Source organism: Eschrichtius robustus, chromosome 12 (genome assembly GCF_028021215.1).
Source record: "Eschrichtius robustus isolate mEscRob2 chromosome 12, mEscRob2.pri, whole genome shotgun sequence".
Classification (NCBI taxonomy): Eukaryota; Metazoa; Chordata; class Mammalia; order Artiodactyla; family Eschrichtiidae; genus Eschrichtius; species Eschrichtius robustus.
The window spans coordinates 55,200,237-55,225,824 of NC_090835.1; the positions used below are offsets into that span (position 1 = coordinate 55,200,237).

Consider the following 25,588-nt stretch of genomic DNA (forward strand, 5'->3'; position numbering starts at 1 on the left):
CTAATGAAATCTCTTACATTCAAAGTTTTTTTCAAAAGGTATAGTGGAGAAGATTACTTTATTTCACATAAAAATTAAACTATTTTTTAAAACAATGGAAGTTAAACAGTAAACTAGGTAAAAACACTTGTAAGAAATGTGATAGACAAACGCTTAATATCTTTAATATAGAAGCACTTAGTTAAAAATAAAATTGATCAACTTCAGGTTTCTAAAAAATCTAACTGTATGGAACTTAACCCAAGTACCTAGTTTAATAAGCCCAACCAGACCAAACCAGCCCCAGCTAGTTCTATTCAATTCAAAGGATTCATCAAGATCTGATCTGGGCGTCTCTCCTCCAAGTGGAATTGCTCATTCCCTCCTTTTACCCCCATTCTCTGGCCCCTTCATTACTCTTCTTCCACTGTATGTTTATTCCTCACCCTGGAAACGTATTCCTAGGTCTACTTTACACTCAAATTAAAAATATTTGCTTAATAAATAAAGAAAAAATATTAACTGTCTACTAGTGTAAAGGACATTGAATTACCATCAGATAAACCAGGCTTCAAAGTACCATCTTTTTGTGCCTCCAGTCATTAAACTATACAGATTTTCTAACATGTCATTGAGATTTTGATTTTTTGGTCTTAATCTAGGATTGCTAGAAATTTTTTCAATCCAGTAGATATTCTTTATGACTTTGAGATTCATAGCCCCTTTGTAACCACAAAAGGAATTCTAGTCAGTTCTTTGAATTAGGTACCTGTAGTAATTGCTTTTCTAAGTGGTACTTTTCAGCCTGGAAACAGTACTGAAAGCAAGATACTTTCTCCAGTATCTTTGGAATACAGGGAATAAAAAGCATTATCAGGTCTCATTCAGTTTCCATGGCTTCTTTGGTCCATCCAATGAGAGGCTACCATAGAGAAGGAGAAAAAAACAAGTCTGTAATTCCTCTAATTGAGGCTTTTTAGCAATCTGCCTTTTCTCCTGGACCCAGCTCTCAAACTTTATATACAACTCAAAACAGCAAAAATAAAAGAAAAAAATCATTCTACAGCTTAGTTTTTGAAGAAAGATGGTTTCTCCCAAGGAAGTTTCTATAAATAGGTTACCTCTCCTTTATAAGAGAACCACTTATTAAACACTAGTATAAAAATGAAGTACATGGTTTGCTGAAAGTGATGGCCAAATATTTCTACTCCTCTAAAAGCTAGAATAAGTATTGAAGTGAGCAACTGAATCTCAAACAGGAAGGCTTCAAATGTACTAAAGGAATGAAACACTTAACCCAATACAGAATATTAATACTCATCTTATTTAGCAAATAAAGAAGAAACATGGTCCTCCAAGTTTGAGAATGGAGGGAAAACATACATAGAGGAAGAGTTATGGGATTTCCTCTCCTATAGTACTTCCTCTTTCCATCCAAGAAAAAACGTTATGACAGTATAACTAAGTGCTACTTACACCTAAAAAGCACTTAGTATTTACCGGGAACATTCCAAGAGTTCAATATATAGGTGTTAACTTATTTAATCCACAGCCACCTCACGATGATAGTACAGAAAGGAACTATGATTATCTCCATTTTGCCGATGAGAAAATTGAGGCACAAAGAGGTTAAGTAACTTGTCCAAGTCACATATCCAGTAAGTGGCAGAAATTAATCCTGGGATCAATCAGCCCACTTACTATGTGTGAGTCTGAGCAATTTACATAAATTCTGTAAGTCTCAGCCTCCTCATCTGCAAAATGGAACAGCGCCTTTTTCTGAAGGGCACTTTGAGAATAAAATAGAATCATCCATAATGCACTAAGCAAATGTTTGGCATATAGTAACCCCCCTTTATTCTCCTCATAAAAGAAGTGTTCATTGATAGAATGTGGGGACAAGGAAACAGAGGCATTTCTTGGCTCTATCTTTTCTTCCTCCAGCTTTATTGAGATTTAATTGACATGTAACATGTAAATTTAGCTTAGGTGTTCAAAGTGTCTGTTTGATACATGCATATATTGGTTTGATTACCTCCATAGTGTTAGCTAACACCTCCTCTAACTGTATCTTTTAGGAGATGTTGGTATCAAAAAGTGAAATTGAAGTAATCACATACAAAGAATATCAAGAGAAATACTCCAAAGGCAGACAAGAAACAGAAAGACAAATATTCAGAAATTGGAAACGTTTATATCCTAAAGTTAAAACAGGAAACCCAAAGACAGAAATTATTTTCTTTGCAGAAGCTAAAAGAGTGTAAAATAATTCCACTAAATCCAGAATGAATATGTTTCTGTGCCAAACCTAAGGCAGCAAGGGATTAACAATGTAAACAAAACAGTTTGATAAAAATTTTCTGAACGAACAGGTGACAAAGGTCAAAGGGAGAAGCTCTTCGTGCTATTAATAAAGGACTTCATTAAGCCATCAGAGGAAAAGTGTATAAATATTTATTCAAACGACAGTTCAAATCAATGGAAAGGTTAATGAGTCCATTCTGCTGATGGCATGGGGCACTGTGGCCCCTATGCACGACAAGGACAGAACCTGCAGGAACTTTAGGAAGAGAGAAACCTTTGAAAGGGCTAGAGCTGTGTTCTCAAAGGATTGTAAGTAAAAGACAGTAGGTCAGTTGCTAGTTGTTGAATTAATTGTAAAAACCAACTGGATGTTTGGTGTTCTAACACATTTATTTTATATTCTTTTTGCTTCTTTTATATTTCATAGCCCATTACTTTTTTGTTTTTTTAATCGGGAGACGGGAGCAATGGAAAGTAGGGTATAGAATGGAGAGATAATTTAACCTTTATGAGAAAGAAAAGGATATTTGTATTTTTGAACACTGACTTCCATCCAATGAAAGCTTTTGAGATTTAAGTGTTTTAAAATTTACAAAAAGGAACGTATTACGCAAAATATTTCTATATGGAATTGTCATAGTTGATAGCTTCTATATTCACTTTATAAGTATTTACTGATCAAATGTATTATTAAGACAGTATTAAGAAATCACACTGGAATAATGGGCTCAATGTTTTAAAATTCAATTCCGTGTATCTATATTAAGCATCTCCTATGTTTAAATGTTAGACATTGGAGGAGATATAAGGATTAAAAAAGGCATAATTCTGCCATCCAGTGGGATAAGGTAAGTAGACAGCAATTGTCACACGAGGCTTTATATCACAAATGGATACCCAGTATAGGAGAAAACAATTCAATGGGATGCAGTGCAATTTAAGAGCAGAGAAGTTGGAAATCAGGAAAATCTACATGAAAAATGTTATATTTACTTTTGAGCAGGATTTCTTTGGGAAATTAGGGTAGAGGGGGATCCTAGGACCTGTGAACTGGAGGTGCAAAGATATGCCGAGAAATCATTACAGGAGGTTTGAGGTCATTTGTGTTTTTACAGTTGTTTTACCTAAAATAATGACCCTCTGCATTAACACGACTGTCTGGGTTCTATCAGAAGTGTGACCAGTATTTATGAATTGGGGGTCACCACAGCAAATTTCAGGTAAATATATATCTGGTGCGCTACTCTTTCTAACCCTCCTAGAGAACTGTTGAGGTCCCACTGAGACACTTAATTAATTGGACAGTATTCTAGAATGAGACATGTGTGAAAAAGTTTGGAAATTGAAGGGTGGTTTTAACCTAGCTCTAAGAGAGGTATACCTTATACAGTTCATGTACTAGATAATGTCCATCAATGATTATAGTTCATAGATTTCAAAAGTGAAATTATATTTCCAGCCTAGAGAGTGGACGTTGATGAAGTGATTCTTATGATGCAAACAGATGTTACCTATAACGGGAATATCTACCATTTCCTGCCAGAACTTTTGTGGAGCTGCACAAAATCTCTCAGTTAATTCTAGCAACACTTCGGTAAAGAAGGCATTATAAACACCTAATGGAAACATTAGGTTCCTTGACGAAACTGGCAAGAGACTAAATAACTTGCCCATATTCAAAAGTAACAAGAGACAGAACCAAAAGTCAAACCAAGATCCATTAGTCTCCAAGGGAGAAGATGGTTTTCTCTATAGAATATGTTCTCCCGTCAGTTAAATTCACAGAGGAAAAAGATCATCCCAGCCAGGAGGCTCTCAAGGGAGTGGGTGTTGCACTTTTCTTTACCATCATACATGCAGCAAAAAGGAAAAACACTTGTCCTTGGGATGAGAAAAGTGATGGGGCTGTCAAAGGATGTAAACAAATATTAAGTTGTGCCTTTTCAAAATAAATTACAGGAGAAACTGTATCTTAACATTCTTTTATCTCTTACATGAATTCATTGGGTTAAAATGATAACCAGTTACTAAAGACGACTAGGTAACTACTTTCCTTAGAGATCTTTCATATTAGGTTAAGAGGCAATAAGCTTAAAAGAATCATGATTTTGGGACTCTGGAACAGGAGACTACCATTTCTGAAAATTAAGAAAAAAATTATGTGAAAACTAAAAGTATAGAGTGTTCAATTAGTTATGTGTTATTGTTTATTATTATTATACTACTGTTATTATTTACTTCAACTAGTAAACCTGGAAGTCTGTAAGATGCATCCCACATGGTGGGTAGAACTCCAAAGTACAGTCCAGCTGGAAGACAAGCACTATGTGAAATTAGCAGTTCTTATGATGATAACAGAACTCCTATGTCGTATCTGTGGTTAGCCTTCTGGCTCTTAAATATTATCCTTAAACTCTCCCTAAGTCCTGACAGACTCATGTGCCACTCACAAATCACACCGTTCCATTCCCACAACCGTGCACACCACACATGCTGTGTATGCACATTGTTCCAACAAAACATTCATGTACTCGGTCAAACAATACACTATTTGCTAATAAAATGATGAAGCATATGTTTAGAAGTATAACCATTGCCTCTGCATTTTAAAAACAAAAGACTCACTATAAATTAAGGAATCTGTATGCTTGCTTCCAAAAAGTAATAGTGTAACTCATTTAATAGAAGTGTATTTCTTAATCATTCCACTTAAAATAGCATTCCAGAACACATCCAGTTTTTCCACATAAGATCAGAAAGATGAGAGGATATTTTAAACTTCATCTTTATCATGGCTATCTTCCTTAGTCTTTTCTAATGCTGAGAAGATGAAAGGACTTGAATCTTGAGTTTCACTCTATATCAGGGACATTCAAAGTTGTTAAGTTTTGTTTGTTGATTGTTTATATGTTTGCTTCAGGACCTCTTTACACTCTTAACAATTATTAAAGACTCCAAAGAGCTTTTGCTTACATAGGCTAAATTTATTTATATTTACCATTAAAAAACCCAGAACTTTAGATGTTTCCTTATTAATTTATTTTAAAATACAGACGTAGAAAACAAACTTATGGTTAACAGGGGGTAAGGGGTGGCAGGGATAAATTGGGAGATTGGGACTGACATATACACACTACTATATAAAATAGATAACTAATAAAGACCTACTGTATAGCACAGGGAACTCTACTCAATACTCTGTAATGGCCTATATGGGAAAAGAATCTATAAAAAGAGTGGATATATGTATATGTATAACTGATTCACTTTGCTGTATACCTGAAACTGATACAACATTGTAAATCAACTATACTCCAATAAAAAATTTTTAAAAATCACATGATACCACAAGTGATATATTTTTATTAAAAAAATTCAAAAACAAAATAAATAAACACAAGAGTGGCTTTGTTTTATATCTGTGCAAATCTCTGTAATTTTGGGCTTACTATTAAGAAGACAGCTGGATTCTAATATCTGCTTCTGCATTCAATCTGTTGCCATATCATACATCACGTAGCCTCTGGGAAACTCAACTCTATGCTCATGAGAGAATCAGAGTGAAAAAGGCAAACAATATGCCAGTATTATGAAAATATGTTGACCTTGCAGACCACCAGAAAGGCAAAGAATCTCAGGGACCCCACTGGTCTCTGGACCACCATTTGGTTTAAATACACCACACCATCTTAAAGTGATTGCTCATAAAAAATAGTTTCAATATTTGATTTCTATGCTTTTGTGCTTTGTTAAGAATGCTTGTATTAAAACCCCATTATCTTTTATATTGGTACAATTTTGATTCTTTTGGATGTACCTTTATCAAGACACAGTAGGATCAGCTAAATCGTGCTACCCACCAGTAACCTACTCACTCACATTACACAGGATTGTAATTCTATCCACCACTACAAAGGTCTTATCAATAGTCAAACTGTCTTTGCTTTTTGCAGAGAAGCCTGATAACTATCAACAATTGCTACCTTACTTAGAGTGTGTCTAGTATGTCTATGTCCAGGTAAGTCAGGGAAACTGTGGAGATAGTATAGGGTACATCAGGGTGTTCTCATCAGGAGCAAAAGAACTGGGATGCAGAGAGCCCAACTCCTGTCAATCATTGTTTAAGGGCTGCCCCCAAGTATCTAGGGACTTCCTAGATACTTCTAACTCTCATTGTGCATCAGCAAACCAGGCTCCCCCAGCCTGAGGGCAGCCCACCTAGAAAGAGAGATGTAGGTGCTGGCTGATGGAAGTCAGGCAAGCACCCTGGGAGGGCTAACATCTGCTCTAACACCAAACAGCTAGAAATCAACTTAAGTTGTTGAGTCTTTTACTTTAGGACATTTCAGTGACAGTACACTATTTGATCAACTTCTGGTCCAAAATAAGTCCCACTCTCAGTTCAAGAGAAAATGACCCTATTTACAGCCCCCTAATCTTGCTACAGAACTGTAATACATTTTTGGCTGAGAAATATATTTTTGTAAATTCCCTGAAAGTATTTTAATCCTGTGAATAATAAGAAGCACTTAAATCAATATGAATTTAAGCACTTGAATAATAAGAATATACAGTTGATCCTTGAACAACACAGGTTTGAACTGGGCAGGTCCACTTATACTTGGAATTTTTTCAATAGTAAATTGAAATACTGTAGTACTACACAATCCGAGGTTGATTGAATCCATGGATGTAGGACTGCAGATATGGAGGAACTACATATGCAGAGAACAAACTATAAGTTATACAAGGATTTTCAACTGCGAGAAGGGTTAGTGCCCCAACCCTGGGGGTTGCTCAAGGGCCAACTGTATATCGTGTTAACACTTAAAAAATATTGATAATTATCTCCCTGAACTTCTACTTATGTCTCAAAACTAAGCTTTCCTATGGGACTCACCTATTCGGAGCTTTAGGGCACTCTTCATTTCATGGGACAGTGAGCCAGAATGGGGCATCATATATGCTTTAGATATAATCACCTAAAACTCAAGGCTGATATCAGCTTTATAACCTCTTTGAGCTCTTCTAAACCCTAATGATTTTTTTTTTTAAATAACAGCAATTACTGAAAGCAAATATTAGGGTTGAGAGTTAAGAGGTACACATTTGCATGAATTTAGATTACAGTGGTATACTTTTCCTGGCACATTTTATGGAAACAGATGGTTTGAAATGATATTTGATTTCTTTAGGTCAAAAATAATGTTCTCTATACCTGCACCTCTATGTTCACAGCAGCACCATTCACAATGGCCAAGACATGGAAACAACCTTAATGTCCATTGACAGATGAATGGACAAAGAAGATGTGGTACATACATACAATGGAATACTACTCAGCCATGAAAAAGAATGAAATAATGCCATTTGCAGCAACACGGATGCAACTAGAGATTATCATACTAAGTGACGTAAGTCAGGAAGAGAAAGACAAATACCATATGATATCACTTATATGTGGAATCTAAAATATGACACAAATGAACCTATCTACAAAACAGAAACAGACTCGTGCATATAGAGGACAGACCTGTGGCTGCCAAGGGGGAGGGGGTTAGGGGAGGGATGGAGTGGGAGTTTGGGGTTAGCAGATGCAAATTATTATACATAGGATGGATAAACAACAAGGTCCTACTATATAGCACAGGGAACTATATCCAATCTCCTGGGATAAGCCATAATGGAAAAGAATATAAAAAAGAATGTATATATGTGTATAATTCAGTTGCTTTCCTGTACAACAGAAATTAGCACAACATTGTAAATCAACTATACTTCAATAAAAAACGAAAATATTCTGATACCTTATCACCCATCTCCAAAGACTCTCTTTTTGGATGTTTAACAGTCTTCCATTCTAATATATCTTTATGAGAAGGTATAAAGAAACTATAAAGTCAAAATAATTAACAAGATAGTTTTTCCTGTTTAACATACAAGGCACCAAATAATACAAAGAAAGTTAAAAATACGAGAAACTAAGAAATTTCTCCAGAGGCTGTTTATAATGTAATTTATAAATAGTTTGGCTGATATTCAGTTGAAATGAGTTCTATACTAGTCTATTAGTTTTATGTTACTGCTATAACAAATTAACAAAAAAACAAGGGGCTATATAATAATACAAATTCACTACTTTATACTACTGTAGGTCAGAAGTTTGACACACATTCCACTGGGATAAAATCATGGTGTCAACAGGGCTGAGTTCCTTCCTGGAGGTTTTAGGGGAGAATCCCATTTCTTGCTTTTTTCATATTCCAGAGGCTAGCTGCCCACATTGCTTCATCTGTAAGGCCAGCAATGGTGGCTCAAGTCCTTCTACTGCATCCCTCTGAGCTCCTGTCCTGTCCCCTCCTCCACTTTTAAGGACCCCTGTGATTACACTGGGCCCACTCAAATAATCCCGAATAATTTCCCTACTTTCAGGTCAGTTTATTAGCAACCTTAATTCCAACTGCAACCTTAATTCCTTTGCCATATTCACAGGGAATGGGGATTAGGACTTAGAGTACTTTGGGGGAGGAGGGGCATGATTCTGCCTATCACAAGTAGATATTGACTCATTTAACAAATAATTATTGGTACTCTTCTGTGACAGGCATTGGGTTAGATGCTTGAAACATGAACACCAAGGTGCAGTCTTTACATTCAAATAGTTTATGAGTTGTTTGAGGAAAAGGGAAAGATAAACATTAAAGTTTTTTCTTAGAAAAATGTACAGTCTAATTGGATAAATATGTCTTTGAAATATATGAATTCTAAAAATAGATCAAAAACATGCCAATATCCTTTGAAAGATTTCTTCTTCTGTAATGAAAAATGACTAAAATAATAAATAAACTAATTGATTCATCATTCATAGGCTTAAAGAGGTAAGAAATCAGAGGAAACAGTTATAAGATAAATGATGGCTGATTCAGAGCTCTCTTAATGAGCGTTTTCATTTATATTCCTCTTTAAATATTTTCTTAAATTTTGCGGACTTTTCATTCTAAAAAATTAGATCATAAATAGTGAGCTGTGTACATGGCAGGCTTCTTGATAGTTACGAGGAGAGAGTGGCGAGAATTTAATTCAGGCTACTATCCATTTATCCAAAAATTGGTTAGAATGTATTTTTAAATCAATCCTATTAAATGAAACTCTAGATGTGGAAATGCACTAAGCACTTAATTATTCAGAGCTTGGTTTCTATGGCTTGTGTCTTAATTGGTCTTAAGCTACTCAAACCTCTTTGCTTGCTAACAGGACTCATTTGGACAGACACTCATGGTTTAACTACCCATTAGCAATGCTGACAGAAGGCAAAGCCCAACATCATCTTAGGAATAAAATTAAGGCTTTGTAATTTATTTTGTAAGTTTTTTTTTTTTTTGGCTGTGCTGTGTGGCATGTGGTATTCTAGTTCCCCAACCAGGGATGGAACCTGGGTGCCCTGCAGTGGAAGTGCAAAGTCCTAACCACTGGACCGCCAGGGAATTCCCTTGTAAGTCTTTACTGTGAAATCTTCAATGAATAAATTTTTGAAGACCTGAATGGAGTTATTATTTTACATAAAAATAGATGAGGATGATTCGTGATTCTGGAGATGTATAGAAAACCTCTTCATCCCTCTTCTCAGTTCCATGAAATTTTGATTGCTTAAAAAAAATCAGATTCTGGAGTCAAGTGCAGACTCTAGACAAATTCTGCTACTATTCATTGGTGCTTATATATAATTATAGAAAATATATGGCCAGCAAAACATATTGTCCATGTCTTATTGATTAAATACTACATATTGTATTATATATCATTATAATAGGAATAATAAGCCAATGCAGTACTTCCTATAGGCAGAGAGAAGTGACTTTATGCCAAAAGGAATAAAAGCATAGACCAAGAAATTCTCTTTTCTGTTTATTCTCAAGATAGTCACATTTTTATGTGAAAAAAGAAAAAAAAAAAAAGTACAGCATAGTAATAGTGCCTAACTAGATCCAGTGGCAAGAAGTTAAGATCTAGACATTATTTCAATATAAATTAGGCAATATTATTTTCTGTGTTGGAAAGCAGAATTCATCATTGTCCCATTCAAGAATGAGTTCTTTAAAGAAATAACAATTTGATTACCAGCATAACACCTTGGAAAGCAGTCCTGGAAAAATGAGGCTTTTCAAAAAGCAACTAGAATCTTTCTCAATCAAATTAAGTTTCTTTTTCTTGTGAATATATAGCTCTCTCTCTCTCTCGGTATATTTAGATACACAAATGTGTTGTAGAGAATTTTTGTCAGAAATTAAGAAAAGACTTAAAGATTTCTCTCAATGTTTTCCTACAAGTTTGTTGATGACACAGAAGGTGGGCATCCCCCATACGCCCTCAGGAATTCCATTAAAAGCAAATATAAGTATGAGGGTTATTCAATTCATGGAATTGTATATCAACTTCAAAGAACATTTACTGAGAATCTACATTGAGCTAAACAACAGCACTTGAAGCAACAACAATAATAAAAACAAATAAAACAACTAAACCAAACCCGGGTTTAGAAAACTCAGAATCAAATACATAAACAAAAAATCACTCTAGCACTCTTCACCCTCCCTAACCTTCTCCTATGAAGATTAGAACTTTAGGGAAGATCAAGGGAAGAGGGAAGGTTAGTGAGGAAATCTACAACCTTGTTGAAAACCCTCGCAACATACTAATCAGAAGGCCCAGTTGTTCAACTAAAGATCATTTCACTTCTATCAACTCCAGATGTTCCCACACTGGACCCATTATCAATGGCCACCGCTCTACCTTTATCCAAGACCAAAATCTCACAAATTCTTTTCTCTGTGTCATGATTTTCTATGCCCGCCCCTCACTTTCACTTTGCTGGCATTATGACTATTTCCTGGGCCCTCATTCTCTCCGCATTTTCATCAACGACCCACCTCTTCATGTCTGCAGTTTTTCTAAGGTCAGCCACGTCACGGTGGCACTTCATCCTCATTGTCTTACACATCTCTTTTGCTAAATTTAAACTCTGACTACCATCTGTCTAGGATCACTAATATTCACCTTTATCATCCTTAATACATGGCTCATAAATGCTACTATAAATTTTTAAAATAAAGTAATGAAAACAATATATTTGGTCAATGAAATTCACTTCACTACTTTAGCTGTATCTCCTTTCTTCCTCTATGGCCAGAAGTTTTAAATCAAAACATAATTCTCTACCACAATTGCTGGATCACCCCCCTTAATTTGAGTTCCCCCAAATCAGAGCCTGGAACAAGATAGTTTAATTGGGAGCTGATGCCAGGAAGCAGAAACATAACAGGAAAGGAAAAGAAAGTCAGGGAAGAAAGAAAAGCCAATAAAAGGTGCCTCACTGAGCTTGTTACCACTGTGGGAAACTCCTAGAATCTGCTGACTCTCATTTCCCATTGATTGAGAGTTGTACTAGGGAGTGATAACTCCCCCAAACTTTGCAGAAAACCCATATCAGGTTGAGTGAGGTTTTATAGATTTTTAGATTTTATACATTTTCCCTGAATTACAAAAGCGGAGAGATTTGCTGGATGCTTGATGTGGGATGCTTCCTGGATGCACCCCTCTTCCTCTGCTGTGATCACAGGCAGAGGAGGGTTATAGCACAGGACTCAAAACCCATTCCAATCATTTTTAATCTCCTGAAGATGATCCCCTGTACCTTCTGTATCTGGCCTCTCACTACCCAGATTTCAAAATGTAAAAATCTCTGTCTCCTTTCTTCCCTATCTAATTAGTTACCAACTCGCAAACTACCTTCACCGTATCAGGTGTGGCTCCATAGAAAGGCTGAGAAATGATTGGCCAAGAACATAGACTTCACAGCCTCTAAGACTCTATTGGCTATGAAGTAGTCAGTTTGCTCTGTGAAATTCACTAATAATACTCCAGCAGGGTTTCATCATGAAGCAACCAACTATGGGTTTGGTAGATAGAAATAATCTAGAAAGCATCACTAACATTAAAGATGAAGAGCACAACAGAAAGTACCTCCTAAGTATTGCAAAAATCCTCTTATTAACGAGAAATCTAAGCCAACACCCAGTTGGGGATCAAGGTGTTTGCGAAGTTTATTATGCAAATGATGCTTTAGTTTTGCAAAGAGGAAAAACTCAGAGTTAGGCAGTGCTTCTCATGAGTAGAATCAGAGATATATTTTTACTAAACTGTACACAATAATATTTTTCTATTTGCTGCCTTTTACTCAACTATAGTTGCATTTGTGACTTATCAGACTGGTACCACTGAGGAAACACTGCTTGTGAGAGTTGGCAACATTTTCCCTGATAAAAATGTGTCTGTTGCTCAGATATTCAGAATTGTAATCTAAATTTCATTTTAGTACATTGTTGATACTTTACTCTGAGGGAAGTTTTAAATTTATGCAAACAACATTAATTTTTTCCATTTTCTTTAAAAAATTATCAGATTTTAAATATTTTTCCTTGAATGCTCCCCTAAATACACATACACATCCAAAATCCTACACATTTTTTATTTACATAAACATACAATCGTAAAATTATATATCAAAGGATCAGGGACTTCCCTGGTGGCACAGTGGTTAAGGATCTGCCTGCCAGAGCAGGGAACACGGGTTTGAGCCCTGGTCCAGGAAGATCCCACATGCTGCGGAGCAACTAAGCCCATGCGGCACAACTGCTGAGCCTGCGCTCTAGAGCCCGCGAGCCACAACTACTGAAGCCCACGCACCTAGAGCCTGTGCTCCTCAACAAGAGAAGCCACTGCAATGAGAAGCCCGCGCACCGCAATGAAGAGTAGCCCCTGCTCACCGCAACTAGAGAAAGCCCACGCGCAGCAACGAAGACCCAACGCAGCCAAAAATGAATTAAAAAAAAAAAAAAAGGATCAAGAAGGCACACAGTTTTATTTTACTGATTAGGAAAACATGATTCCTCTGTCACGTAAGTATTTGTCCAAATTTCTGTTGATCAGAAGATTTGCTAAAATTGAAAAGATCCCCAAATAGGGTGAGGTCTCTCTCAACCCTACCTTACTTCTTGGAGTTCAACTGGGATTAGATATAATTATCCAAAGAGTAATAAAATCATACTAAAAGTGGGTTATTCCATTGTCTTCTGAAAAGACTGCTCCACTGATAAGAACGTGTGCTTACAGGCAAAAGCCTAGTTGAAGAGCAAAACGTGATTTCTTTTTCCTCAAACCAGTCTGAATGTTCTGCTCGTCAATACATGTTCTTAGATGCCGAAGCCTTTCCACGTGGTGCTCCCGGGCTCTTTGAATGTGAGCTTTTCTAGTTCACGCCCTACAGATCCCTGAAGTGCCCAGGAACTTACCCTTTCTGCTAGAGGTTTTAAAATGGAACGCTTTGGGGCTGCACAAGTTGCTGTGCAATTTGTTTTGGAACAAAGAAATGTCTGGGGTCAGGCAAGCAAGCAACTAATGATGCTTCATTTTGTCCAGAAAACATCAAGATCAATATGTACGACATGCGACATTTATGGAATAGTGTTTTCTTTTCCCTCTAGGGGAGGGAGAAAATACCAGATGATCCCTTTCTGCAGAGCAATGACATGACTGACGCTATTTAACATGTCTTTGGCCGCTGCTTCCCACCTGCTGGTAGCAACACGGCCACATGGTCTTAGTTAATTTCCTGTACCTCACATACCAGAATTCAAATAATTAGATTTTCTTTGATGTATATCTAGCTTCAATGATCCAGGTAGCCAAAATCTGGGGACAATGTTATAATTCAAAGTGAACAGAGCTAGTTCTGGGAGGCTGTAATAGGCATTAACGATCCATGATGTATTCAATAAAATTAAATATGTTATAAACAAATAGGAGGAACTCAGAGAGAGAAAGCCTGATCAATGTCAAAGTTTTGGATTGATGTAGATTTTTATCTTGTTATTCTATAGAAATGACACAGGATGGGATTTGGAAACTAGATCATCATCTCAGAAAAATAATGAACTTTGCATTTACTTTAAGAGGAACGACTGTCAAGAGTGACAGAACAAAAATGGCACATTTCCCCAAGTCATCTCTAATGGAGACGGAAGGGATGTGAATATGGTACCGATTTCTCTCTGCTTGCTTAGAGGGAGGTTAGAAGCAAGGCTCACTCTTTTACACAGCTGTCTTAGGGTCTGAAAGATCTTAGGTCATTTTTGGATCCTTGTGGGTCTCTCGTTCACACAATCTTAAAGCACTGCATTGAAACCATCCATGTGCTGTTCTAAAAACCCACAAATTTCTGAATTCAAAATGTCAAATCTTGATAAAGTGAGACACTGAGGTTTATACAATTTTTTTAAAGTTCTATTTTAATTGCAAGTGGTCAGATCAATTATAGATGATTTTAATTAGCACCCACAAGCAAGGACCATCTCTCTAAAGCTACATTAGTATTTAAAAAGTTAGGAATTCATCACTTCTTTTGAAAATATCAAAGGAATCACTAGATATCAGGGCTCACTGTGACATCCTACTCACATGCCTCAAGATGGAACAGAAAATAGGATTAAGATATGAGTTTCTGAAAATAAGACTTCAACCATCTACAAGAAATAAGCAATGAGGACCAAGAAAGGCAAACAGCATGCACGCAAATTTAATTATCCCTGTTGTGATGGAGTAAATGAACCCAGCAGTCATTTTACTGCAGTGGTTTCCAAAATACCAGCCTCTTGCATTATGTCATTTTATTCCACATCAAACTTAAATATCAAAAATTATGTATCTTTAGGTTGCTTCCATGTCCTGGCTATTGTAAACAGTGCTGCAATGAATGTTGGGGTGCATGTGTCTTTTCGAATTATGGTTTCTCTGGATACAACCTAAATGTCCATTGAAAGATGAATGGATAAAGAAGATGTGGTACGTATATACAATGGAATACTATTCAGCCATAACAAAGGATGAAATAATGCCATTTGTAGCAACATGGATGGACCTAGAGATGATCATACTAAGTGAAGTAAGCCAGAGAGAGAAAGACAAATATAATATGATATCATTTATATGCGGAATCTAAAAAAAATGATATAAATGAACTTATTTACAAAACAGAAACAGACTCACAGACATAGAAAACAAACTTATGGTTACCAAAGGGGAAGGGGGGAGGGATAAATTAGGAGTTAGATTAACATATACACACTATATGCTATATCTATATGTTTTTATCTATATATAAAATAGATAACCAACAAGGACCTACTGTATAACACAGGGAGCTATACTCAATATTTTGTAATAAGCTATAAGGAGAAAGAATCTGAAAAAGAATATAAATATGTATGAATATATATATATGTAAAAGAATATTTATAACTGAATCACTTTGCTGTATACCTTAACTAATATAACATTGTAAATCCACTATACTTCACTAAAAAAATTATATGTCTTCTGTTAGCATTTGAAGCCTTTATTAAACTCTATTTGACTTCCAAAGTAAGCATACATAAGCAAATTCAAGTACTGATGATGATCGATATTGTATATTTAATTCTATTATGTTGAAGGCTAATCTCAGAAGCATAAAGTTGTATCTCTTAAGAGTTTTTTAACTGAGCATAATTATTCTGCCTCTCATGGTCCCACGAGATAAAAGTGAGAGAGAAACCCATAACAAAATTCTTGCTATTCACAATGTTTTCATTGGGTGTAGCTATGATATTAGATAGGTTAATATCACAGCCTTCTTATTCAAGGAAGGATGCTCAGGTCTTTGGGGGACTTGTAGTGACTTTATTTGTCTTTAGCATTAAATTCTATTAGTCAGCTGTATGTTCTATGGGTTAACCTAAAACAATTTCAAATCAATCAGGTCAAGAAGGATTTCACTGTCTTTTTCCAAAAAGGAAGAATCATAAAAAACTGAGACCTGTATTAAAACTTCAATCAACAATAATTTCCACCTATTTTGTTCATTCTTGAATTTTTTCTATAACCATGTAATTCACATCTAGTTTGAATGCCTTCTATATAGGTAGCCATCTGTTGGATTAAAATAAGATGAATAAGGGGAAAATCCTTTAACAATGCAATCCCTTTACTCAGTGATGGGTCTGAGCAGAGTGTCTTAAAATGTCCTTTATGCTAAAAGAAAAAAAAAGTATTTCTCTTAAAATGCAAGGGCAGCTGACATGCTGAGATGAAAACTGCTAACTCTTTTCTCAACAACACCATATGTCTCCAATTGGATCATAATGCAGCCGGTTCTCAAGGGAATCTCACACATGGAAACTAACCAAAATGAGGTACAACTTCACTGCCGGCTCGTGATTAACCAGGGGCCCTACTTTGGGATTTTCCAGATCATCCAAGTGTCAGTCTGAAGGGCCTTTCTCCTTTCCCAACATCCTCCCAAAACTGAGTGAGTCATAAAAGGAACCTGATTCCGCCACAAAAATATTTCTCTTTTTGTTCAGACTTCCTTTTCTATATAACCTCAATATATTTTAAGGAAGCAAAATGCTCAACCCCTGAACTCTCTAGCCATTTTAAATAGTAGATACTTCATGTAGCAAACACTACAGATAGGCAGCTTAAAATCATCAAAAGGAAAAATATTGTAAGACTGAAGAATTTCACATTTTTTCTCCGGAGAATCACGGAAAATCGAAAAGCAACAAATAACCCAACGTGTATACTCAGATATTTCCTTACCTATTTGTTATAATGTTTTTTTAGGACTTCACTCAACCTTTAATATTTTTATGCATGAGTAAAATATATTTTTTCTTCCAGTTTTATTGACATATGAGTAAGATATATTTTTTTATTTACTCACTTAATATTCAATACTTTTCATATATACTACTTCCAAATTAATATCATGTTGAGGTATTTCTAGCTCACATCCTGATAGATGTGATATAGTCAATTCTTTTACATTGACCGTAATTTTTAATAGCATAAAGTTATATCATCCTATAATGCATGTCAAATCTTAAGAATTTTGCCTTCGGAAATGTGAAATGCCCAGAGGTAGCCTAGATTGGTGCTTCCTAGACTATCTCTGATGCATGGACGGCTTAAAATAAATTCAATGTGCATTTGATATTTTTGTAAAATATGAAGTTATGCACTAAGATTTCATGATAATGTCATATTGCTACAAAAGTTTCTAAATGCTTACCCTCCTTTTCTGTACTCTTCTTGTCGTGGACTGGTAAGAATTGTTTGTCAACTGGCCTCAATCTATGGATGCCACTGTCATTTTATTTATAATATATCACAGTTTAGATATGTTACAAATTAGAAATCAGGATACCAATATTAATGATAGGAGTCACAAACTTTCTTCACTTCGAGTGCATTTTAACCTATTCTTTGCTATGTTTTTCTTCTAATTCACTTTAGGGAATTAGCAGCAGAGATTCAAAAGACAGGCCAAAGAACAATCACCAAGAAGCTTTTGGTAGTTTTGAGAAAGATGCGTTGTTACATAGTATTAAAAAATACATATTTTTAAAGGCAAAAATTTCCCTCCCAGTGGCCAACCACGGGCTTTACTATATACTCATTCTGATAACAGCGATGAGCCTAGATATTATTTAATGATTACTTTATGGTATTTCTTACCTGGGATGCCTGGTGGTGTTTTCAGATATTTTCCATTAAAATGTTGAATTACCACTTCACATTTTTCAGTAGACTCCATTCTGGGAAAAGAAGTAAACAGGGGATCATATGCTTTCATGAAGTTGTACATACCCAGGAAAAATAAATTAAAAAGAAAAGGAAATTAAGAAAACCACAGAAAAGCTTGATTTCAGAATTTTACCAGAACCGTCAACTGTTGCCATGACCACCATGACCAGGTGGATAGAACATCACAAATTCATCACTACTAAGAGCATCACTTACTCTACTGAATGTTGCCACCGTGGACGGCGCTGTGCAGAATCATCGCCCAGACGTAATCCTGACGCATTATCTTACTCAATCCACACAGCAATGCTTGGGCACTTGAAAGTGATCAATAAATGTGTGTTGAGTGTTTGAGTTAGCAAACCTGAGAGGCAGGTCTCGTTATTGCCCTTCACACTAGTGAGGGCAGCGAGGCTTAGCGAGATGAACCAGCTTGGCAGTTAAGTGGTAGAGGCGGGCTTTTAGCTGAGGCCTGGGTGACACCAACCTGCACAGGAGCTACTAAGCTGTACCTCAAGGGTCTCCACAAAACAAGGGGAGGGGATGCATCGCGTTTAAACAACCGGCGGCCTACAGGAGAGATTCACACGGCGGTGTTGTCATCAGCATCGTGACGGCTTTATTGAAAACCCACTGGGCGAGAGATAGAAGGGAGTTATCTGGGGTCCCAAATGTGGGAGGAGAACATACATACACAAACCTCAGGTCCTGAACTTTCTTAATTTTCAATTTCAGACAATCTTCTATTCTTTCATACTAGGTATCAATATTCCTAGACTGGGTTTCTTGTGCCAAATTTTGGCACCTCAGATACAAGCTAATGAATAACATTTGGGGCCATAGCATCATACTGCCAACATTAGCAGTGTTGCTGTCTCCTAGGTAGAATAGTATCAGCAATATTTTCTAAATAGTAACTATATCTGGACTTTATTATTTTGTAAAACAGGGTGTGGAAGATAAAGGGTTGGCTGTGATCAAAAGAAATTAATTCCCACAAAGGGTACACTAGAGGAAAAACGGACTTAAGAAATGGCACACATACATATAAAAGAATGTGTATGAAATGTGTGAAATATTTTGTCTAAAAGGCAAAGTGTATAATTTTGGATTTTCTGTTCTGTTATTAATGTGAACTTTCTTGGAATGGAGCCCTTTGACACAATTTGTAAAACTTTCCTACATCTAAATTTTATGTGTGTTTTCACATTCATATTATATGCAGAGAAAAAAAGAAAAGGAAAAAAATATATATATATAAGCAAATGCCAAATAAGTTATATATTTATTACACCGAGAGGAATTCAAATGTGAGAGGAACTGCAGAAGCCAGGAAAACTCTGAGAAGTGGGCACAGGAGGCCAGAAAGGCCTTTGCAGAAATAACTAGGGTAGGGGTCAGGCTGGGAGGGGGCAGGCTGTGTCCTTGTAGATGGGGTAGAGTGAGCAGAGCACTGTGGCCCAGTGGAAGGTTCACTCAGGGAAACTCTTGGAGATAAGCTGAGGGGTGCAGGCAAGAGCATCTGAGTTATCAGGTTAAGAATTTTTTTTTTTTTTATTGAAGTATAGTTGATATACGATGTGTTAGTTTCAGGTGTACAGCAAAGTGATTCAGTTATACATACATATATATCTATTTTTTTTCAGATTCTTTTCCCTTATAGGTTATTACAAAATATTGAGTAGAGTTCCCTGTGCTATACATTAGGTCCTTGTTGGTTACCTATTTTATATATAATAGTGTGTGTATGCCAATTCCAAGCTCCTGATTTATCCCTATCCCCATGTTTCTCCTTTGGTAACCATACGTCTGCTTTCTAAGTTTGTGAGTCTTTCTGTTTTGGAAATAAGTTCATTTGTATCATTTTTTTTTTTTTTTTAGATTCCACATATAAGTGATATCATATATTTGTCTTTCTCTGTCTGATTTACTTCAGTTAGTATGATAATCTCTAGGTCCATCTGTGTTGCTGCAAATGGCATTATTTCATTCCTTTTTATGGCTGAGTAATATTCCATTGTGTATGTATATACCACATCTTCTTTATCCATTCATCTGTCAATCGACATTTAGGTTGCTTCGATGTCTTGGCTACTGTAAATACTGCTATGAACATTGGGATATATGTATCTTTTCAAATTACGGTTTTCTCCAGATATATGCCCAGGAGTGGGATTGCAGAATCATATGGTAGCTCTATTTGAAGATGGTTTCAAAAGCACATTCCATCTGGGGAGCTGTAATTATTTTATGACTCAAATTAAAAAAAACAAAACAAAATGTTTTCCAATGTACATTCCTAGGAAGCATGGGAAAGATGCACATTTTTTCTGCATTGATAAGATGGTGAAGCAGAGCAGGACCAATGTCAGGGGTACACATGCAGTACCAGAGCCCTGTGCTTAGAAAAACCTTGCACTTGATTTAAAGTTCTGCTGTCACCATCTTGACATTCTTAATACGTTTTAAACAAGGGGTCTTGTATTTTTAATTTTCACTAGATCCCACAAATTACATAGCTGGTCCTAATATGACAAGAAAGCACAGGAAACTAATCTGACATTAATAGGTTAATGTTCATTTATTAGATGCCCATAGGATCCACATAGTGTTATTTTGAAGAACATCTGAAGAGTGACTCACTTTTGTGTCCAAATGCAAAACTAAAACTCTTTAAGCTTAATAATACCCACTTTTAATAAAAACAAAAATAGCATTTTATTTACTGCTTAATCACAAATTCCCCCAAATCAGAGGATATTTGGATTAGAAAGATAAGATGAATCGTTCCCCATTCCAAATATTGAGGAGCAGCTAAGTATAATTTTGCTAACTCCTTCACATTTTCTTTCCAGAGGAATCTTTTACATCTTCCAACTTGTTATTTTTAAATTTTTTTAAAAAATAAATTTATTTATTTACTTCTGGCTGCATTGGGTCTTCGTTGTGGTGTGCGGGCTTCTCATTGTGGTGGCCTCTCTTGTTGTGGAGCATGGACTCTAGGCGCGTGGGCTTCAGTAGTTGTGGCACGCGGGCTCAGTAGTTGTGGCTCGTGGGTTCTAGAGCACAGGCTCAGTAGTTGTGGCGCATGGGCTTCGTTGCTCCGCGGCTTGTGGGAATCTTCCTGGACCAGGGCGTGAACCCGTGTCCCCTGCATTGGCAGGTGGATTCTTAACCACTGTGCCACCAGGGAAATCCCTTATATTTTTTTTAACTAGGAAACTTCCATTTCTAGGAACAAAAGAATTCAAATTCTGCTCTTTCTCTTTTCCCACAGGACCCACTATCCATTGTCTCTTAGGGAAGATAACCTTCCCTCCTAGCAGAGACATGAGTGGGAGAGGAAATGTACACCCTTAATTACTACAGATGTTGTTTTATGGAATTTTGATTCCAGGAGAGCTATGGCATGAAAAGCTTATGCCCCAGGGCCCCCTCCCTGTTCAGCTGCTCTCTGGGTACTCATCTAGATAAAAGGCAGTTAAGAATCTAAAGCTTGCTTGCCAGAGTCCTACAAATCAAATCCTTCCCCTTTGTCTTTAAAACAACACGGAATTCTAAACGCACACTGAAACTGGATGGGGGATAGTGTGCGTGTGCTTGGTGGCTTCATCTCGTCCACCCACCTAAAACATTTTTGTCCAGGTTTGAAAGCCTCATATCTTCCCTTTTGGATTCTAGTACAATCATCTTTTGTTAAGACTGCTTTACAGCCCCACCAAGCCCAGTGGGGGCCATTTCTGTGAACACCAGACAGCAGCGTAGAGTGTTCACTCTGGCTTCATTCAGATTTAACTAAGTATATGTCTGCAGGAGCCTTTAGAGACTCTCATCTCTGAAAGAATAAATGCAATAAAAGTCTGTTTTCTGTAGCTGCCAGTGGTTAGTGTCAAACCATGTTATGTGGCACCACCCAGCAGTGACAATTTCATTTTAATACACAGGGCACATTTTAACAAGGCCAAGCCATCCCAGCAAAGAGGGCAATCGAGGAGCTGCCAAGGGGAAAGGCTCAGAGGGAGACCCATGGAACTCTGGGGGAGAGACTGCATTTGAATGGCCACCTTAGCAAGAATGTGACCATTTTCTTCTCCAGTTTCACAATTAGCCTATTTGAAATGCCAGCCCAAGCTATCTGCAATCTGGCACGCGCTCCACTTGAAACTGACACTGATATTATCAAGTGGGTCTGAAAAGGCAGCGCGCCAGACAAAGCTGCCTTTCCATGGCCCCTTCAGATGGGCCACTGAATCCCTACAACTGCACCCATTCTTTCTAGGCGGTACCTGAACCCTCTCACATCCCTCAGAAGAGCTCGTGTGCCTGGCCAACCATTCACCCGACAATGCGATGCATTAATTAGGTTCCTACAAGGCTCCAATCATTGTATAAAGCCTCAGGGTTTTCTGTTAGGTCTGATGTTTAAATACAAATGTGCATTAAAGATCCTGTTTGACATTCTTTCTTGTCTCCGTGTCTAGGAACCTGGTTTCAGTCATTTGAAACGCACCACTGAATTGTGATTTAGAGAAAATTTCTTTCTTACAACAGCTACTAATAGGTGCTAGTTTCATAGCCAATACAATCCCCACGGGCAAATTACACCAGATGAGAGCCTGATCCAATACCAGGAGAATGTTCTGGGTCAGACTTAACACACAGAGGTGGCAAAGTATTGTGTACAACGATTTGCAGCCTACCTATCTCACCTCCATAGAGAACCTCTCAGTTTATGATCTTAAAGCAATAGCATGATTACGCACAGAGTTAAAACAAATCCACCCTGTCGTTTATGATGCTTAATGAAAGGTTTCCACTATTGTGAAATTTTTGTGGTTTTGCAATCACAGGCTCCGTACAAATTATTGGCGACTTAGAACATACAGCTTTGCAAGCCATTCATCCTCGCTTCCGGTAAGATTTGAGGAAAATGTCAACATGAAAAGATTTTGTAAAAAACAAATTATGTCATTGACTTCATAATCCATGGTAACAGAAGGAATAATAGTGAGTTTCAGGAAGAAAGAGGAGTGAAGGAGTTGAATTTTCTCAGTTTTTGCAATTTGTTTTCTTCCTTCGAGGTGCTTTACATCTTTAGGAGGCAAGTGTCATAAATGCCAAACAGGGAAGCAGACTGGCCTTCCCACCACCTCCCTTTGCAGAAACTCTGACATTTTGGTGGCCCCTTGCTTAGCATTGAAGCACATTCCTCTTATGAAATGGAGCTATGGACAATATTTGGCTCATGAAAACCCACTCCAAAACTTTAGAATCACATATATTCAGGACTGGAAATACCAACTTCTACATGCTACAGAGGAAGAAAATAACACCAGAAAGCCGTGGCTTCTCTAAAGTTGAGTTGCTGGAGGAGCCTGCAATGGAACCTTTGTCCGTTGACACTCAGTTCGTTGGCTTGTTTGGAAGGGATGGGGCTCCACTGCTGGCCTCCTGTCATCACTCCTGATTTCCTGCCCTGATCTGCTTTCATCTGTGTTGAAGCTGGATGGGGCCGGCCATCTGCATTTCATTCAGCCATGATTAACTAGAGTAGGTGTTCTCAGAAATGGAGATTACACCCTGATATGATATAACAAGAAGGGCACTTCACCTGTGTGGTATTCTTTCCAAAACTTAGACATAACATGGATCCCATCATGAAATAAACATCGAAAAACACAGACCTGGAGACATTTTCCAGGATACCTGGCTGGGACTACTCATGGAAAACAAGGAAAGTCTGAGATACTGTCAGAAACCAGAGCAGACTGATGAGAAAAACAACCCAATGCAAAATGGTACCAGGGATTGGATTCTGGAACAAAAAGAGGATATCAATGGAAAAATTGGTGAAATTCCAATAAAGTCTGGAGTTTGGTTAATAATAATGTACCGATGTCAGTTTCTTAATTCTGACAAATATGCCGTGGTAATGCAAAGGGTTAACAATAGGGAAAATTGGATGTAGGGTGTACAAAACCTGTGTATTATCTTTGTAACTTTTCTGTAAAACTAAACTTATTCCAAAATAAAAAAGCTTATTTTAAAAATGATTGTACATTAAAATTATCAGGGAACTATTTTTTTAAAATACCAGTGTCTGGGCCCCAGCTCAGGAGATTATGACTTAATTGCTTTGGCATGAAGTCTAGGCACATATTTTTGAAAGCTGCCCACGTGATGCCAGTGTGCAGTCAGGGTTGAAAACCACTGTTCTGGAGTTCTCTGTCAGGTGCCCCAAACTGGAAACCATGGGCCAAATCCAGCCTTCACGAATGTTTTGCTTGGGCTGCAAAGAGTTTTTGAAAAATTTGAAATGGTTGTCAACATTTAGAGCTTGGGAGACTTCACATGAAAATTTGAATTTCTGATTCTTCTTGAAAGATGAGATGAAAGACGAGATAAGGTGTTTTCTGCATGGCAACTATGGTATAACAAAAATAAATTTGGTCTCTGTCCTTGGTTCCTAGCACGGAACTCCTAAAACTCTGGGGATTTCCTGAGTGAAAGGAATGTCTTCTGTTATTTATAATGGATCACTTTTGACTATACCTGAGTTTATGTTAATGAGGTGATTCAAGGTGAGACCCCTAGATAGCTTCAGAATAGGGCTGGTCACCAGAAAGACCAAAGAATTAGAGGGCTGGAGCTGTCAGGCCCACTCTTCAGTGTCTGGGGATGGGGGAGGGGCTGGAGATTTGAGTGCAACCACCAATAGCCAATGATTTAATCAATGGCGCCTATGTGATGAGACCTCCATTCAAACCACTGAACAACAGGGTTTGGAGAGGTGATGGGCAGGTGGGCATACTGATGTGCTGGGAGGGCGGGACACCTAGAGAGGGCAGAGAAGCTCTGAGCCATTTCTCCCACCCCCTTCCTTGCCCTATGCATCTCTTTCACTTGGCTGTTCCTGAGCTGTATCCTTTATGACATACAGGTAAATATTTAAGTGTTTTCCTGAGTTCTGTGGATAGTTCTAGGGAATTTTCAAGCCTGAGGGGTGTCAAGGGAACCCCTGAATTTTTAGTGGGTGGGGCAGAATTGTGGGTAGCCTGGTACCCCATCTGTGGTGGTGTCTGAAGTGGGGACAGTCTTGTGGGACTTAGCCCTTGAACCTGTGCAGCCTGATGACGACTGAGTAGCTAGTGTTAAAACTGAAATGAATTGTTGGACACCCAGTTGGAGTCAGAGAATTGGATAATTAGTATGGAAAAATGACACATATTCAATGTCACAAAAATCCACATATTTGGTGTCAGAAATGATGTCAGAAAAAAGACATCACAGCAAAGTTACTCTAGATTTGAGCAGTTGTTTTCTGTAAACAGAGCCAGTTTGCCATCATTCCAAGCTACCTGTATCCATTGCCAATCTGAAGGAGAAGTAGCAGGTGGTATTTATTGCTGACTTTGCACTGTTTTCTATTTCTATTTTTTAATAGTGGAGTCAAGAGGAAAGAAAATTAGTTAACTCATCCATGTGTACTGATGTTTTCTGCTTAGCCCTCCCCCATATGCCTTCTCTGCTCTGCTCAATGCCCCAAAGAAGTGACCCTTCCATGGACTGTATCACCTTTGCTCTGTTACTTGATGGTTTTTATTGGTGTCACCACTGGAGGCCT

The 25,588-nt window shown here is 37.3% G+C and overlaps 1 protein-coding gene across 10 annotated transcripts in view; it reads right to left on the reverse strand.

Moving 5' to 3' along the window:
- The window catches only part of RBMS3 (RNA binding motif single stranded interacting protein 3), a 705,499-nt gene that overhangs the window by 195,570 nt on the left and 484,341 nt on the right, over nt 1–25,588 (reverse strand). For all 10 annotated transcript variants that reach the window (XM_068558019.1, XM_068558022.1, XM_068558021.1 and 7 more), the window contains exon 6: nt 17,896–17,975. In XM_068558019.1, coding sequence (XP_068414120.1) covers nt 17,896–17,975 — 80 coding nt within the window. The remainder of the gene's footprint in view (nt 1–17,895; nt 17,976–25,588) is intronic.